Raw genomic sequence first — 18,465 nt, forward strand, 5'->3', positions numbered from 1 at the left:
AGAATGAATGAAGTGCAGAAAGCAAACTGCGAGGTGGTGTAAAACTATAAGATATAGGAGCAGAACTAGGCCATTGGAGTCTCCTCTGACATTTGATCATGGCTGATTTATTATCCCTCTCAACTCTATTCTCCTACCTTTTCCCCATAACTCATCAGTAACCTATCAACGTTTGCTTTAAATATAGCCATTGACTTGGCCCAACACCCTCAGCACCCTCATAGATTCAACACTCTCTGGTTAAAGAAATACCTCCTCTGTTCTGAAAGGATTTTTTTTTAATTTAGTGAGGCTGTGTACCTCTTGTCCTAGACTCTCCCACTACTGGATGCATCCTTTCCACATCCACTCTATCCAGCTCTGTCAGAATTTTATGACTGTCAATTAGATGGCCTACCACAGATCTGAGCTTTGATAAATAGAAAGCTAGTTGCCTCATCTCTTCTCATGTGGAGCTGTTTCCTGCTATCTGGCTGGAAACAGCACCAATACATTCAGCAATATACCAGAGGCAAAATGAAGAAGGAGGGCCTGTTTAAAATTAATTTTACCCTGTTAAGGATGGCCATCAACACTTTAGACCATTTGCCAATGTTCTTAAGGTAATGACTGACAAGGTAACAATATGCACATCCTTCTGCAACTTAATGATTCCATTTTCATATTTGATTTTCTTTACAGTGATTGCCAACCGGCATCTGTGGCTCCACAGGGTAAAAATGACGAAACCGCCAAAAAATTATGGGATGTCAGTTGCAAGCTTCTTGGAATTCAGTGGGACTGAATTCTCAAAAGATGAAAACGGAAGGAAGCCAAGAACGAGGTTGATTCTTTCTGACTCTGAGTGAACTTTAATCAAGTTGACATGTATCATTTAGTGTAACCTTCAGCAGCCATATCTTTGATAGTTTGCCAAAACAGTTAAATGGAATCATGACACTTATCCACTTAGGTGACAATCAATTTGGAGACCGTCACACTGAAATTTCAGACAGATTCAAAGCACCAAATTTGCTAGTTTGCTCTGTTTCTTGGTTTCACATGCAGAATGTGAGACTTCAATAAGTTTTATCATTCATCGAGTGAATTTATAGATTGCCAGCTAATGTACTGTTTACTTAGGGACACTGGAGATAGAAAGCTTGGAGATTGGAGCAATTCACAACATGCTTGGAACTCCATGGTGCTCCATGTCATTTGACAAGGATGACTTTTTTTTTTAAAAAAGTCAAATAAAAATGCTAAATGTTTGGGCAACATTAGTTTTAATACTTAAATTTAAAATCACTACAATGACATGATAAAAATTAAACTCTTCAGAGGGGAGGGGAAAATGTATTTGATGCACTTCAAAATAAAAATAATGAACTTTGACCCAGTGTGGTGTTTAGTGACAAGCATGCGTTATTTTGCAGTGTTTCAAGATGGCAATTAACATTGTTCACATTATATCCATTTATCAGTGTTAACAGACGAATCAGTATAGGATTTAAACTTACTACTGTAGCTGTCAAAAACAATTAGATAAATACTTGAAGGGGGAAAAAGGCTGTAGTGACATGGGGTGGAAGTGGAACTAAGTCTATTCCTTGTTGAAAGTATTGTCACTGATCAACCCAACTCCTACTTCCGAAAGAAATCTACTATTCTGCAAGATCATTTTTTCAATTATTATAATACAAGTGACAAAGAATTAAGTTCTGCACAATAAATAAAAATCGGAGGAAATAAATCACAACCATTTAGACAATCATAAAAGGTGATGTGTAATTCCAAAAACAGAAATATTGATACATAAAAGTTGTAAATTTGGTTGACAAATTTTACTGGTGTAGGAAAAATTAATAAAATATTCACAAGTTAGATGCTGTTTTAGCTCTAGATTACAAAATATTCTCAAAGGTTTGTCAAGAGTTACTTTTAAAGTGGTCAAGTCACAGTCTGCTAGTTTAATAGAAAGTTAGACAAACAATCGCACCTTATTTGGCATTTAACATTAATTCCCATGGTAAAGCTAAGTGGATTCCATGTTAAAAGTGCTTTTTACAGTGCAATTGAAACACAGCTCATACAATTGGAACGTGCAGTTTGTTCAGATATTACGTTATAATAGTAGACATATAAACAATAAACATCCTCTTCATTTTTCACACTTACAGCCCTCATTGGATTAATAGGTCTCATGCTTCATTTAGAGTTGTCAGTATAAAACGTGTGGAACCTCTGAAGCAAGCATTTTTGTTAGCTATAAGTTTAATATGCAAGTTCTTTAACTGCACAATTGTTTAGGTAAGATCTATGACACAAAAGCTCTTGTTATAATTGATCTAAAATTGTTAAATCATTTTTTTCTTGTTTGCATCATAGACAATAGCAAACGGGAGAGTGCTATGCAAATTTTATTTTTAAATGTTGTTATGATAAAGGAGGAAATGAGGAGAGTTAAAATTGTGATTATATAGGTCAAATATTCTAATATCCAAGTCCAGCTTTATTTTCTAATGACATACCTATGAAATCTGGAACCAAAATGATTGCGTATTTATAACAGAAAGAAAACTTTTAGGTATTAAGCGTTAAAGGCTTCAAATAGAGGACGACTCATTTTCTTGGGGAGGAAGTACCAGTCTATCAAATCTTGTTTGCAAAAGCAGCAGTAAAGTCCACCATCGGCGAAGAGCTGAGATAGGTAGGGAATGAGAAGTATACAATTCACTGCCTGCCATTACAATGCCATTCAAAACTTGCCAAAATTCAAAAATTATTCTGAAGCAGGAAACTATTTGTTAATAGGCATGAAAAAAATACTTTTCTACCACCATCATTCCAATTGGGTTTTAATGGATGCTCAAATTAACATTTGATCTAACCTATATTTCAATAGAATTAGATGTGGAAAACCTGCACAAATAAACTAAACTTTAGAATAATGGCATGGTGAAATCTATAGGAGTCATCTAGTGTATTAAATCACTCGAGCAGTCCTACTATCTAAACAACATGATTTCTTTCTATTAAATGCATACAAATTGCATTAATTCTAACTTCAAAATCTGTTGCACTTGAATGCTTCTTCTGTGGAATTTGCTCCTTTTTTTATTAGAATTACAGGTTTGTTTTAGATTTTTTTGTGATATGCTTATTTCCCCAAAGGGAATTAGATTGGGCAAATATAAATACTCCATTGAATAAAGAATCGCACTGCACAGCTATAAGAAGTAGTATGCAGTATAATGTACCTTTTTAAAAAAATGGCATTAAAACATTACAGCACTTACAACATTACAGTTGTGTTACAACTTTTCAAGAGGAATAGCATTTACAAGGTTGTTAAACTAGTAATACATTCTGTGTCATTGAATGTGGTGTGAATACTGCTTTGTAATCACACTACATTCAATGTGACACAGCATGAGGTACTAGTTTATGTTAGTCTTCATGAAACCTTCAATATTACCTATATGGTTGTCATTTTACATATTTATACTCCTGCATCATGATGTGAAATATACTATTTGCATAAAATAGTATACATCAAGGAATGCTAATTTTGTCAATCATCGGCATAATTTTCTTGCAAAACAGTTCAGTTATTAGTTTAATATCCATTTGAGAGATCCTAAGAATTAAAAATTCTCAAATAAAAATCTAACTTGCCCATCTTAGAAAAATATTGGGGGGCGGGGGGTAAAAAAACATTACATTAGCAAAAGAGAGTATACCAGAATGAAGTAGAGTGTACAGTAATTTGGAACTAACAGATATACAGTATTCGGTCATCTCCTTTCCTGCTATTTTCATAGATATTCTCTGTCCAAGACAGGACAGGCATGACAGTTTTTGTTTGTGGCATTGGGACACAAACAACAGTTTTCTAACATATTTCATCAGTGCTTAGTCAAACAGACCAAAAGTATTCTAATATTCAAAATAAGCAACCTAAAAACTCATTCATGAAAATTTGAAGATGCACATTCACAAAATATTACTACTGCTCATGAAGTAATTGCATTCAGTATTGAAGGTCACTTATTAATCCTCTATCATAATATATTAATAATTTAAAGTGAGCACTGATGATAATCACAAAATGTACTTAATTATTTCTCCAACTGCTGACAAGAAAAACCAATGTAAATGTAAATATTTGGACACTGCTGCTACTATCAGCCATGCACATTTGTGCAATTTGTTGTGACAACTGACATCTGTGAACCAGATCACCCTGATAGACTTATCATAATTGAGTTTGTTTCATGAACATGTCATGCAAATGGCTACAGTTTCATCCTTTATCCAGTTACATCCAATTATAAGGTACAAATAGTAAAATAAAATACAGTAATAGGAAAACTGAGGTTAGTACTAAAAAATATTTCTTCATTTCAATAAGAATATATGTACATATTTGTAATAAAAATTCTTTTGTTTCTCTATGTACATAGTATTTTAGCTGGTTACTTAAAATACAAAGGAATTATATATTTTTTTCCAATTTCAGAAGTACATTTCAATGAAATTAATAGCTATACTACTACACATACTTTTATTCTCAAATTATTTCCAAAAATACTGTAACTCCAGTTTAAAGTTGAGGACAACATTCTTCACAATGATCTAATGACAAATATTGATGTGTTATTTCTTTGCACAGGAGAATCTTCTCTACATTTTGCGCTGAATTAGAAGGCTAGCCACATTTATTTCCAGTGCCATAGGGCTGTAGTGAGCAGGACACATTTGCGTGCTAACAAGGCTGATTTTCAGTGCACCCATATTAGACAGATACAGTAGAATTCTCTGCTGGCATTCACCTCACAGCATATTGCAGAAGGCTACAGGCTCACACAGAATTGTAAAGAAACAGCCATAAGAAAAGCAATGTGGATGAAGAGAAATTGATGGAGGGTGAAGGGGGGAGAATGTAATTTAACTTGCTCATCACTGGAACAGTCAAGCATGAAAGTATCAGAAGAATTCACAATCCACCAATTGATGCCTGCAGGAATATCAATCATTTTGGATACAGAGTAAGTGAGATAATTTACTCTGAAATTTGTAAATCTCGGTAATTTTTAAGGAATGGAGCAGGCAAGTGATTCGGGTTCATAAAGGAAAACAGATCTGTTCTGATGGCACAATCTTTTCTCAAAAGTAAATTACAAAGGAGACTGCTTTGGAAGTAATACATGCCAATTCTGCCATGTTTAGGTTTTCTGCTAACATGATTGAATCAAATAGGTACCACTCGATGAATGAAGACATCCAGAAAGGTTTTGTGACTGTAACCTGTAACCTCAGAAGAAAAACAATATGGAAATGTGTTCAACGCGAGTCCAACTTTTAACCTGAATAATCCACCCTTGAATTAAATCATAGTTCACAATGCAATTGTGTCAAAAGCACACACTTGTTTGAATTGTTGCTGACACTGAACCAGCTATTATGGGTTTATTTATTAATCACTAGCCAATTCCTACTTCAAGGGAGTTAATTTGTAGTTATTTTAAACATATCGGAATCTGAACTGGAATAGATGGGGAGAAGAAACCACAGTCATATCCAAGTGCAACAGTATCCTTTTAAATTTTAAGCAAAAAAACCAAAAATTGCATTAAGAATATGTGACAAAGTGATACTGCTAATTCCATGATTGTCCAAATAACTTTGGGACATTATTCCCATACTTTTCGATGAATCTAATATAATTTCATGACAAATGTTCTTGAGGTAGCAATTAAGATCTTGTACAGCTTCAGTCTCGTACGTTAGTTGTTGTGGGTTTTTTGTGTCACTGTCTTAGGCTGATGTGATTTCAGCCAGTCCCTACAGATCTTCGATATGATTTCCTCCTGTGCTCTTTCAGCAGCCTCCAGCACTTCCTGTACCCTGTGCACAGCCTGCATGATGTCAAGCTTCACAGCAACCAAATAGGCTGAGCGGTATTTATTACATAACAAGAAAGCTTTCATCTGCAGGTATAATCAAAATTTTAAGTTACCAGATATCCATGGGAATGCACAGATCAGTATACTGAATTTCAGACCATGGTCCGCATGATCATAGGCACAGCTGCCAATGGCAAAACAAGTGGAAGAGTTTGAACAAAAGCCAAAATCTCATGCTATTTTAATGAGTGACCCCAGAGAGAGCGACTGTAAATTCATAAGCTTTAAGAAGAGAAATTTAAATTAGCACCGTGGATAGCAGAAGGATTCCATAGGTCAGCAGGAATGAGCGCTGAGTAGGTACAAACGCTGAGTAGGTACAAGTACTATAGATAGGGTTTGTTGAACCTTAGAAAGGAGAATGAAAAACTGAGCAAGATACCATTTGGTCTTGTACCAAGGTAGAAGAAAACAGTCTTTCTGATGGAGGGGATTTTAGGTCAGAAATGCAATTTATAGTCAATATAGATACAAATAGTCTGGCTAAAGTAGAAATAATGACCAGGGAAACAAATTAAATGAATGGTGAAGCCACTATGAATAGATTTGATCCTCAAGTGGAGAAAAGTGCAGTTCATTAGAATGGATACTGGTCAAACATGGCTGTGTAAGAGAGCGAGAGCATGTGTGTGTAAGTATGTGAGGGAGAGAGAGGAGTGATGTGTGTGTGTATATATATATATATATGGAAGATGTTAAATTCATTTATAATGAGTGCATAGATGAAAATTCAACAGTGAGGTTAATAGGAGATTTGGCCAATCATTTTAACGAAGAGGGTAAAGGATTAAGGGAACATGTTCCAGAGCATCGGACTTGTGTGACTGTTGATGGGAGGGCACAGGCTTAAGAGGGTAAAAAGCCAGAGAGTTCAGAGGAGAACTGTGGTTTGCAGCTTTGAAGGATGTAAAACAGAAAGGTAGCAAATTAAAGGCAAAATATGAAAACTGAATTTGAAATGTACAATAGTTTTGATCATCTCACCAGTTATGTGGAGAAAATCTCAGCTCAAGTTCGCATGCTAGGAACTGGTGACAGTGAGGGAAAAATAATTAAGTGCTGGGTATTACCACTTATGACAAAGAATGAACTGAATTGGGGATTCTCGATATATTGCACAACTAACAGGCGGGCCAATGGGATCATGGAGTGAAGCTGCAGTAACTAAGGTTGTAATTTGTGACCCTTTTGGTTAGAACTGTTGCAATACTGTCACAGGACAGGTGGCTAACTGGATAAAATATATTTAGTTGTATGGTGTAAGACAAAGGTGCCTGGAAAAAGAGTTCACCAGGTGGGAGGGGTGGAGATGGGGAGGCAAGAGGATCTCAGCAGAGAAAAATATTAAACTTAGAGTTTGTTTCTCATCCTGTAAGTTTTGGGGCACTATGTACAGTTCAAATTTGATACAGTACTTGCTCGTATTGCACACATACTTAAGCTAAACACTATTTGAAGTTCTGAATACTGCTGTTGTGACTTAAGTAGTTTGGCTACTGAACCTGTAATTTCCAAGTCTGAACAATTCTGCTGACCTGAGGATTAACCTGCCTCCCAATGTCAAAGTCAGCAGGAGTCTCAAATGTTTGTTTCTGAAGTAAAATGTACTGTCAACTTATTGCTTACCTTGTTATCATCTTTCTTCATTTCAAGAATCAGATTCTCTAGCTCTTTTGACTGAAAATAAAGATAAGTGTCTTAATCAATTTTGGAAATACTACTGATAATTAATTGCCCTATATTAATAGATTAATTAGATTCAACAACACAAAAATCGGTGGCATTATTTCAAATAAATGTAACAGATAGTAGAATATTCCAAATCTGTTTATTCTACATCTCTGTGCTTTCCATGGAATAAACCTAGTCAAGAAGTTACCACGAGGGCAACATCTGAGTGGTTCACACAAGTACTGATGTCTAAAAATGGATTATTGAAAATAATTGACGTTATGTCAAAATGGCCATGGAGTATCTTGTAATCACACTCGTGAGAGGTTCTTGGTCTAAAGATGCAACATCCAGAGCTTCTCCAAAATAGCAGAATAGAGCAGTTCACATTTCTGCACATAATTTACCATGAGGTACAAAAGGAAGGTGAGGAAAACAAATTCATTACTTTAATAAGTGGCTCATAATTACTCCCGCTTCTTATGAGGTTAAAGAGATGAAATTCAACGGCCAAAAGTTATAGCTCAAAACAGTTTTGAGACGATTGGCAGAGACTGCAGATGCTGGAATCGGGAGCAACAAGCGACCTGCCAGACGAACTCCGCAGGTCGAGCATCATCCGTGGAGGTGTGGGGGAGAGGAGTTGTTTACATTTCAGTTCAAAATATTTCCATCGATCCTGAAATGTTGACAATCGTTCCCCCATCTCACTGCTGCTGCACAACCTGCTGAGTTCTTCCAACAAGTTGCTTACTGTTCAAAATACTTGACCTAACTACAACCAATTTTTAAATGCAACTCCATGTTGGAAGATGAATGTGATTTGATGCCTTTCAAAAACAACCGTCATTTGGTAGTTAAATTTATGTCGTTCTCACCTGTGAAAGCTGCTGATCACCACCTTCAATAAATCGGATGAGAAGATTATCAGTCTCATCGCCACTAGCTACTCCCGACTCACTAACACATTTCAGCAGCTGTCTGACTTGGGAAATTTTGTGCTGTTGCAGAAGATGTTTGGCAGCTTTATCATACACAGCAGCTGCATCCAACTGAAAATCCTGGGTTGGAGATAAAATAAATGGACATTAAGGAATTAAAACAAATAGAACAGGTAAATCTTTTGTGAAATAGAGGTAGAAAAATATTGACAACTAGAACTATAAGATCATTCTGAAGAACTTCAATGGGAGTAGGTGACATTGGGAAATAAGTGACGTAGAGACATCACTTTGAAAATGTCAGCACAAGAGCAAGGGAAAGGGTTATTATAAATTCTTTTTTCACAGATGGTGGAATATGCAATGTTTCCAAGAGTGTGTAGCTGAGTTAGAGATCATAATGAAAAGAATACACTTCGGAAAGAAAACAGGATAATGATGGTGGTTTTCTATTGTAGTTTTGAGTCAGGCTAGACACTGTGGCTTAAAAGGTTATAACTCCATAGCCCATCATATTTCACAATTCTCTCTATAATTGATACTTATATGCCCAACTTAATTTACTTTATCTTCCTACACTTCTTAATAATGTGGGTGCACGCTTGTCGACTCCCACAACTTGGTAGCACCTGGATCTGATCAGTTGGTTTGCAAATGTCCAGGTTCGTACATAGGACAAAGCCATTAATGTCCCCACATCTTTCTAATACAATCTACTTCTTAATCTTGGGATAGAAATTGTTTACAGAAAATCCACATTAATAATATCAGGAACATTTTGTTTATTTACCCCCTCTTTTTGCATAACATTGGCGGATTTGGTGTTCTTTGTGGACTTGCCCCAATTTAAATTTCCTTTTGCTCTTAAGAATGTCAACCTGTGTTGAAGGTTCTAATGATTATTCCTATGTTACTCATCTGTGTCATATTTGCATCTTTGCAATTTTTTTGAAAATCAGTTTCCAGTATTTCCTACCAGCTTCCTTCGGAATCATCTCATCTCAGTGATTAGGCTGGATTTTTTTAAGCATCTATTTCTTTTGAATAATAATCCTCACTGCACCTGGCAATTATACAATCTTCGTAGCAGCACCTCTGGGCAAGCAGACAGCATGACACTATCAAGATTATCTTACATTTCTCTTTATTGGTAGTTTCTCTTTATTATTCCTTAACAGTTCTACCTTGATTGTCCTCTCCACCTACTTCAAAAGAGTGGCAATCACACCAGTGTCTAAGAAGAGCAAGGTGAACCGCCTCAACGACCATCCCCCAGTTGCACTCACATCTACTGTGATGAAGTGCTTTGAGGCGTTGGCCATGGCCAGAATCAACTCCTGCAAGGACCTGGACCTGCTGCAATTTGCCTATTGCCACAATAGGTTTACACCAGATGCTAGCTGTCCACTCAGCCTTCGATCACCTGAACAACAGTAATATTTATATCAGACTGTTGTTTATTGATTACAGCTCACCATTCAACATCAGTACTAATCAACAAGCTCCCAAACCTGAATCCCTCTACCTCCCTCTGCAACTGGATTCTTGGTTTCCTTATCAGGAGACCACAGTCAGTGTGGATTGGAAATAACATGTCCTCAACACTGGCATGCCTCAAGGATTTGTGCTTAGCCTACTGCTCTACTTTCTCTACACCCACAACTGTGCAGTTCGGCACAGCTTAAAACACCATCTATAAATTTGCTAATGATACAACTATTATTCATAGAATTTCAGATGGTATTGAGGAGGCATACAGGTACAAGATACATCAGCTGGTTGAGTGGTATCAAAACAACGGCGTTGCACTCAACGTCAGTAAGACCACAGAATTGACTCTGGACTTCATGAGGGGGAAGCCAAGGGAACACACATCAGTCCTTATTGATTATCAGCAGTGGAAAGGGTGAGCAGTTTCAAGTTCCTGGGTGTCAACATCTCTGAAGATCTATCCTGGGCCCAACGTATTGATGCAATTACAAAAGGAGGCACAACAGTGGCTATATTTCATTAGGAGGTTGTGGAGACTTGGTCTGTCACCAAAGACATGTTCTATTTCTACAGGTGTACCACAGACAGCATTCTAACTGGCTCATCACCATCTGATGCGGAGGGGCTCTGCACAGGATCAGAAAAAGCTGCAGGAAGTTGCAAACTCAGCCAGCTCCATGGTGGGAACCAGCTTCCCCCAGTACCCAGGACATCTTCAAAAGGCAATGCCTCAAAAAGGCAGCATCCGTCATTAAGCACCCCTATCACTCAGAACATGCCCTCTTCTCACAGCTACCATCAAGGGAGTGGTGGAGCCCTGAAACAACACACTCAACGTTTCAGGAACAGATTCTTCCCCACCGCCATCAGATTTCCGAATGGACAATGAACCCACGCAAACTATGTACTGCTATCACAAAACAACATATTTCACAACTTATGCCAGTGATAGTAAATCTGAATCTGATTCACTATACACGTGCCTTTTCACTTTCTTTGTTAATTTTCTCTTTTATTTCATTTTTTGCTTTTCTTTTCTATAATTTTTTTGGTTTCCTTTTATTAAGATTTCTTCTTCAATTTTCAAATTTGTTTATATCTCCTGGTTCAACCACCAGACCAAAGATATCCTCCTGTATTTTTAGGCATCGATGAATTTAAAGATGTGCCTTTTCACAGATGACACTATCCCAAGTCTTGGTTACATAAACTTCAAGGCACATAAACAGGCATTTGACCAAACAGTGTGCAACTCCATCTTGGCTCTAATCCATTCTCATACGTTTCTTCAGCCTCCTTTTAAATGTTATCTATACCATACATTTCAATCATTCCTTGTAGTAGGAGTTCCACTTTATCACTACTCTTTAGAATAGGGATTCCCAACCTTTCTTATGCCATGAAGTTTTGCTCTTAACCGAGGAGTCCGTGGACCCCAAGTTGAGAACCACTGTTTAAGTTTCTTCTGAAACTCTCACTGGATTTTTTTTGATGATAATTAATTGTTGACTATTAATGCCATTAATCTCTATGCTCTTCCCTACAAGTGAAACACTCTCTGTATCCACTCTATTAAAAAGCTTACACCATTTTAATCAGGTCACACCTCCTCCCAGCCTACTCATGCACTCACAATTCCAAATATTCCCTGAAATTCCTCAGATCTTATTTCTTATATATCTTTTTTTATAATATGACCAACAGAAATCTATGTAGTGCTCCAACTCTGATCTAACCAAAGTTTGATGCACGCTACGCATAACCAGCATATTTTTTTTCGATTTTATTCCACTGGAAATAAATCTTGTTTGGTTTGCTTATTTTGAGGATTTACCAATCTATGACACAGTTTACACTAATAGTGATAGAGATAATCTAAGATTCATTTCTCTTACATTCCACCTAGACTCGTGCATTGCGAGCAATAAGTGATCTTTCTGTTCTTCTCACCTCATTTATCTGTACTGAACTCGATTTGCCGATTGTTTATCCAATTCTAAAAGTTATTAACAGCTTCTTTGTAACTTGTTGATGATCTGCAAACTGTCATCAAATCCTCCCCCACAACGCCAAAGTTTGTATCACCAAGCCTCTTGCCTTCCAGCAGAATCCAATAACGGATTCTCAGTGGAAGGTTACACATGGCAGCAAAACTCCATCCTGCCCTCATCTAACACCCACACACAAATACACTTTAGCAGAGACAACATAAGCAGGTTTAAGATTGGATTTCTTATTTTCACAGCACAGCACAGGGTTAATTACTGGTACTACAGCATCAGCAGAAACTTTAAAAATACAGAGTGTTCGGTCAGGTGATCAGAGGAACTATAAACTTACGTTAAAGAATGTTTTCGTTACCTGAATAACTCGGAAAGAAATCCCAAAACCTTCTTCAATATTTTTGCCTCCAAGTAGAACCTGGAATAAGGACAGCAATGACATTATTGGCAACTTCATACAAAAATGCTTTCTGGATATTGGCTTCTTCATGAATGGTTTTATGAATAATGTTGAAAATTACAATACAGGACACACCTTGCATGCAACCTCTATCTTCATTTTGTTATTGCCAAAGAGATTGGCAGGAGGTCCACTGATCCTTGAACTCCCTGAGATCTCACATCGTTGCAAAAACTTTGTTACTTCAATCTGTAGTTCAATTGTATTAATGTACCTGATAATAAATATGCAAACAGATTTTGCACATGATCAATTGAAATGACAAAAACAACTTCTGAGTTATCATTGGTACATTTCTGTTAATGTACCTTCCATGTGGTCCATAGAGCTTTGTATGACAGCTCTCTCTTACAGCAGTGCATCAAAACAAACTACTGAACTTTATGCTGAAACAAGATGGAAAAACTGAAATACTTCTTTTTAAATCAAAGCCGCATTTAAAAATATTCAACAAAATAGTGAGGAAGCAGGCTGGCACAAAAAACCCTAAATGACTCCTTTGGTGTTGTACCGTCACACACGTTAGCTGTAAGGAACCATACAGTTTCCATTAATTCAGTAGTTCTCAGGTGAGTCTTTGGCAGATATGCTGAAAAGCTCTCATTATTGCAATGCTTGCAAACCCATACAATTAGATGGGGAATTCTAAGATATTGATTCAACAATCGTAGTAACTGAAACAACTGCCCCCTTTTCCTCAACTGTTAACTTTTGGTAAGGTGTTAATCTGTAAACTTTTGTAAAGTTGGGAAAGTCAGAAATGTTTTCTGTACTTCTCAATGCCTCAGTAAATCAGCCAGTGTAATCAAAGACCCCACTCACCCTGAACGTTCTCTCTTCTCCCCTTTTCTATTAGGCAGAAGGTACAAAAGCATGAAATCAAGTACCACCAGGCTCAAGGACAATTTCTACCCTGCTCTCATAAGACTATTAAATAATTCCCTGGTACAATAATTCGGACTCTTGTCCTCACAATCATCACATTATGATCTTTCATCTTATTGTTTTCCTGCACTGTATTTTCTATGTAGCTACTGCACTTTATTCTGCATTGTTTCATCTTGTTCCACCTCAGTGCACTGTGTAATACTCTGAACTGTAGGAATAGTATTCCGGTAATGGGCACAAAATGCTGCAGGAACTCAGCAGGCCATGCAGCGTCTATAGAAAAAAAGTACAGTCGATGTTTCGGGCCGAAACCTTGCCGAAGGGTTTTGGCCCGAAACGTCGACTGTACTTTTTTCCATAGATCCTGCCTGGCTTGCTGAGTTCCTCCAGCATTTTGTGTGTGTTGCTGGGATTTCCAGCATCCGCAGATTTTCTCTTGTTTGTGAACAGTATTCAGGATAAGCTTTTCAATGTGTCTTGGCATATGTAACAATAATAAACCAATTCCAATTTTTTTCTTCCCACCTTTCAAAAGAATTAATGGTACACACATCTGCTCTTTCACCCTGCTCTCAGAATTTCACTGCTAGAATAAAACCATGTTGTAATCTAGACAGAAAATATGATGGGACTAAATCACCTCCATTATCTAGCTCAAATTTTCTGTCCTATAAGGCTAGAAAGAAAATGAGGGATGGACAAAAATTAATTATGGCAAAGTCCATCTCTTCTCAACCAAAACCACAATTGTCAGTACACTTTAACTGCAGCAATTAGAAAGTTTTGGAAGTTTCCAAGCAAAATGGAAAACATTAATATAATATTTAAAATATGTAAAATTCTTATTAATATATATGCACCTCTCAGAAGCTAATTTCTACTCCATTGGTGAGAGCCCACAATCAACATATTAGCACAATTTTAAAGTCACGTAAATTATTAAACAATGCCTGTTGTTTGTTTTTATCTACATATGGAAAATATTTTCAATATTTTATTACCATATTATTAAAGCCGACAGATCTAATCCAATTACCTTGAGACATCTGCTGCAGACATTTTCTTGCGCAAAGTGCTGGTATTTCTTTTTCTGAATGAGCTACGACTGGATAATTCCTGTAAATATGTTTTCAGGTGACCTTTGGCTTCTACCAACCACCCTTGTTGAGCTCCCAAGGTGCTATATGATTCTGCTTTGTGACTGAAAAACCTGATGCAAGTCATAGCTGCTCGCATATGATCCTGAAATGAAGATATTGCGAAATATCAATTTACTTATCTGGTCTACTTGAACAGAGTTTATACAACCAAGTCAAAAAATGCAACTACCTTCATGAAGCACTGCAGATCATATAGAATGTTGAAGAAACCCTGTTTCTGCAGATGCTTGCAGGATGCAAAGAGGTGGCGACTCCACGTCTCCAGGCTTGGATCCAGATCTTCCATCAAATTTTCTAAATCATGCAGTTTTCCAGTTTTATAACTTGGGATGAAAATCCCTCGGATGAACACTTCTTCAGGACAATCCTAAAAGTGGGAAATAGAAATTGTTTAAAATTGAAATACTGCACCTTGATCAAAACAGCAAGTTCCACATGCAAAATTCTAAATAAAAATACAGCAGGCCTTTAAATAATGGAAATGGAAATTTAGTTCTGTAACACCAAACTACTAATCTCCTTTTGATTTCATTAAATAAATGTAATATTATTCAATTTTTAAATTCATTTTTCTATTTTAGTTTAATCCTGACAAACAATAAGTGGCCATCAGGTTTGTGTTGGCAACAATACAAAGAAGCATCTTCTCACCCTTGTTCAGTTAACCAGTATAACCCACAGGGTTCCACATTCAAATTACGTTCTTATAGGTTTCTTCTGATTTGCCAGTGAATTAATTGGCACACATCAAGTGTTTGTGGCCTCTAGCTTTGAACTAGCTTCCGAGTAGATTATGTACTTTAGCTAATACCATAAACTACAAGTTTGGGAATAACTGAGTTCAGAAGTTGGCCTGCCAGAATTTACCGAAGAATTCATGTAAAATAAAACACTCTGCATCTCTTTCTAAATTCAATTAATTTCCCTTACTCAAAGATATCCTAATATTCCCCCAGCTACAAAAACAGGGAGGTAACCTGTATTCTGTCTCCTTCTTTGACTGCCAATTCCTGCATCTGAGTCTATCGCATTGATGTTCATGAGGCATAACTACACCACCTTACTAGTCATCCTTCTGTGTCACAGCAATAATAGATAAATCTATCACTGACAGGTTGTAAAAGACAGCAAGTACAATGCCTTACTTTATTCAGCAGATGCTCCAGTGCTTCTCTTGTACAGTTGTGTCTCATATAAAAACTAATAATGGCCAGGTTGGAGCCATAGCTTTGTAAGTAGAACAGGCATTCGTCGTAAAAGACTTGCTGCTTGACCGTTCCGTCTCCTTTAATTTCAGGGGCTGCACCATTGACCTTCAGCATAGTCTCTAGCTCTCTCAATGAAGCAAGGATGTCATCACCCTGCTGTTTATGGAAAAATAAACATAATCAAAACACACTTTATTAAATAATGTCAGGGTAATTTGCTGTAAATTGAGAATGCACAAAACACCAAAAATATTCACATTACTGACCCAGGAAATAAAGCTTTGCAACTTTTTACAAGAAATTAAAACAACTGGTGTGCTCCTAAACTGAATGAATCCACTAAATATATGATGTCCAAGGCCAAAGGCACCAACAGTGACTATTTTTTTTAAATTCAGCTTTTAGATATTACAGGAAAAGAACAAATTGACAACGGGATGTCAATAAACCCAAGCAAATTCTAAGAATTTCAAAATACATTCTCTGATAATAAATGGAACCATTTGAAATAGTTATTTAGGTATTTAATATTGCCAAGACACATTGCAAGTTTTTTCTAAATCTATACTAAAAATCACTCTAGGTTTATTCTAATCAGATGATCATGTTTTAATCTGGGGTTACAAAAGTAATTATGTCCCACTGCACTGGTTCATAGAGTAAAAGAATCCTGAGTTTCAGTAAAGCCTGAATCGTAACTTTAAATGGCAGGTGTTGGCTGAAAGCGATGTGTTATGATAGCTGCATATCATCAGTTTTCACTAACATTCAGGAGAATCTCAATACGAGTGTCTATAATGATCAAGTGCATCCTTATTCACTGAGAGCTCCTCTGCATTAAAATCTCATTCAGACTTTCTTGATGCAGGTGTTTCTCTTTCAGAGAGGATTAATGTACAAGGCATGTTGTAAAAATGCAAAGCTCCATCCACTCAGCTGTTTCAAGACAAAGTTCAGACATCTAACCTCATAGCTTAATCTTAATAATGTGCCCTATATAATTCAACTTTAATAGGATCCCTGACATGCTTTAAATATGCTTGTGATTCTTCTCCCTTTATTAATTTTGTTTTTAGTTTTTCATCACTTAATTATGCTTTTAAGCATATTTACTGTTTGTTTTATTTACAAATTTTTTTTAGTTTTTAATTATTTAAAGCCTTTCAGACTAACTCTTCTGTTCATCAGAGATAATTAAAAGTAGTTCCATAATGCAGGGAGCCGTCAGGGTGGTCTGGAAGCAAGGCCTCAGAATCTCCATTTTATGGGCTGTTCTCTGGGGAAGCCGTTACAGCAATGAAGTTTGGTGATGAGATTCCAATCTCTGTCCCATAAGAGGTTAGTAAGGCTGAAGATATCGCACAGGAGAGGGGGCAGAGGTGTTTACAAGGTACAAGGCCAGATAGGGCTTCAACCTACTTGTTTCTATTTCCATGGATGCTACCTGACCTGCTCAGTATTGCCAGCATTTTCAGAGTGTTTTTAAAAATTCAGATACACAGAATTTAGTTTTTGTTATGCCAAATAGCTGGAAGTGCAGAGTATTTATGAAAACCAAATGAGTAATTAAAGTGACAAAACTTGTACCACCAGAGTTAGCATTTTTTAATTCCTGCTGGGATTACTTTATTTTTAAGCTCATTACCGTAGACAAAGCAGGTTTTACAGAAGTCTCCAAGTGCTGGACTATTTCTTGCAGGAGTGAAGAGCCGAGATGTAGCTGATTTCGATCAAAAGGTGGATTTAAGCAGCGAGAAAATTTCTCTCGAGCTCCAGATAGGTTCCCTACTTTGAGGCAGGCTAATCCCCAAGCATGCCAGACCCCAGTTGGATCCAAGCCACTCTTGGTTGAAACCTGGAAAATAAAAGCATTGATTGGAGGGTGGCTAATGTAACTCCACTTTTTAAAAAAGGAGGGAGAGAGAAACCGGGGAATTATGGACCGGTTAGCCTAACGTCGGTGGTGGGGAAAATGCTAGAGTCAGTTATCAAAGATGTGATAACAGCACATTTGGAAAGCGGTGAAATCATCGGACAAAGTCAGCATGGATTTGTGAAAGGAAAATCATGTCTGACGCATCTCATAGAATTTTTTGAGGATGTAACTAGTAGAGTGGATAGGGGAGAACCAGTGGATGTGCTATATTTGGATTTTCAAAAGGCTTTTGCCAAGGTCCCACACAGGAGATTAGTGTGCAAACTTAAAGCACACGTTATTGGGGGTAAGGTATTGATGTGGATACAGAATTGGTTAGCAGACAGGAAGCAAAGAGTGGGAATAAACGGGACCTTTTCAGAATGGCAGGCAGTGACTAGTGGGGTACCGCAAGGCACAGTGCTGGGACCCCAGTTGTTTACAATATATATTAATGACTTGGATGAGGGAATTAAATGCAGCATCTCCAAGTTTGCGGATGACACAAAGCTGGGTGGCAGTGTTAGCTGTGAGGAGGATGCTAAGAGGATGCAGGGTGACTTGGATAGGTTGGGTGAGTGGGCAAATTCATGGCAGATGCAATTTAATGTGGATAAATGTGAAGTTATCCACTTTGGTGGCAAAAATAGGAAAACAGATTATTATCTGAATGGTGGCCGATTAGGAAAAGGGGAGGTGCAACGAGACCTGGGTGTCATTATACACCAGTCATTGAAAGTGGGCATGCAGGTACAGCAGGCGGTGAAAAAGGCGAATGGT

At 37.2% G+C, this 18,465-nt stretch overlaps 2 protein-coding genes across 5 annotated transcripts in view; one reads left to right on the forward strand and one right to left on the reverse strand.

Moving 5' to 3' along the window:
- Nucleotides 1-1,352, forward strand: part of rdh12 (retinol dehydrogenase 12) — a 61,735-nt gene extending 60,383 nt beyond the window's left edge. The window contains exon 7 of one of the 2 annotated variants that reach the window (XM_063051275.1): nucleotides 682-1,351. In XM_063051275.1, coding sequence (XP_062907345.1) covers nucleotides 682-784 — 103 coding nt within the window. In that variant the 3' untranslated portion in view covers nucleotides 785-1,351. Of the gene's footprint in view, nucleotides 1-681 lie in introns of both variants that reach the window. The other variant, XM_063051285.1, reaches the window with a different exon arrangement.
- A 378-nt stretch (nucleotides 1,353-1,730) lies between these two features.
- zfyve26 (zinc finger, FYVE domain containing 26) overlaps nucleotides 1,731-18,465 on the reverse strand; it is a 112,235-nt gene continuing 95,500 nt past the window's right edge. For all 3 annotated transcript variants that reach the window (XM_063051249.1, XM_063051240.1, XM_063051233.1), the window contains exons 34-42: nucleotides 17,416-17,625; nucleotides 15,708-15,926; nucleotides 14,732-14,929; nucleotides 14,439-14,644; nucleotides 12,590-12,728; nucleotides 12,413-12,472; nucleotides 8,498-8,680; nucleotides 7,575-7,625; nucleotides 1,731-5,972 (exon numbers count right to left, since the gene is read on the reverse strand). In XM_063051249.1, the coding sequence (XP_062907319.1) occupies nucleotides 5,769-5,972; nucleotides 7,575-7,625; nucleotides 8,498-8,680; nucleotides 12,413-12,472; nucleotides 12,590-12,728; nucleotides 14,439-14,644; nucleotides 14,732-14,929; nucleotides 15,708-15,926; nucleotides 17,416-17,625 (1,470 nt within the window). In that variant the 3' untranslated portion in view covers nucleotides 1,731-5,768. The remainder of the gene's footprint in view (nucleotides 5,973-7,574; nucleotides 7,626-8,497; nucleotides 8,681-12,412; nucleotides 12,473-12,589; nucleotides 12,729-14,438; nucleotides 14,645-14,731; nucleotides 14,930-15,707; nucleotides 15,927-17,415; nucleotides 17,626-18,465) is intronic.

Source organism: Mobula hypostoma, chromosome 1, assembly GCF_963921235.1.
Source record: "Mobula hypostoma chromosome 1, sMobHyp1.1, whole genome shotgun sequence".
Taxonomy (NCBI): domain Eukaryota; kingdom Metazoa; phylum Chordata; class Chondrichthyes; order Myliobatiformes; family Myliobatidae; genus Mobula; species Mobula hypostoma.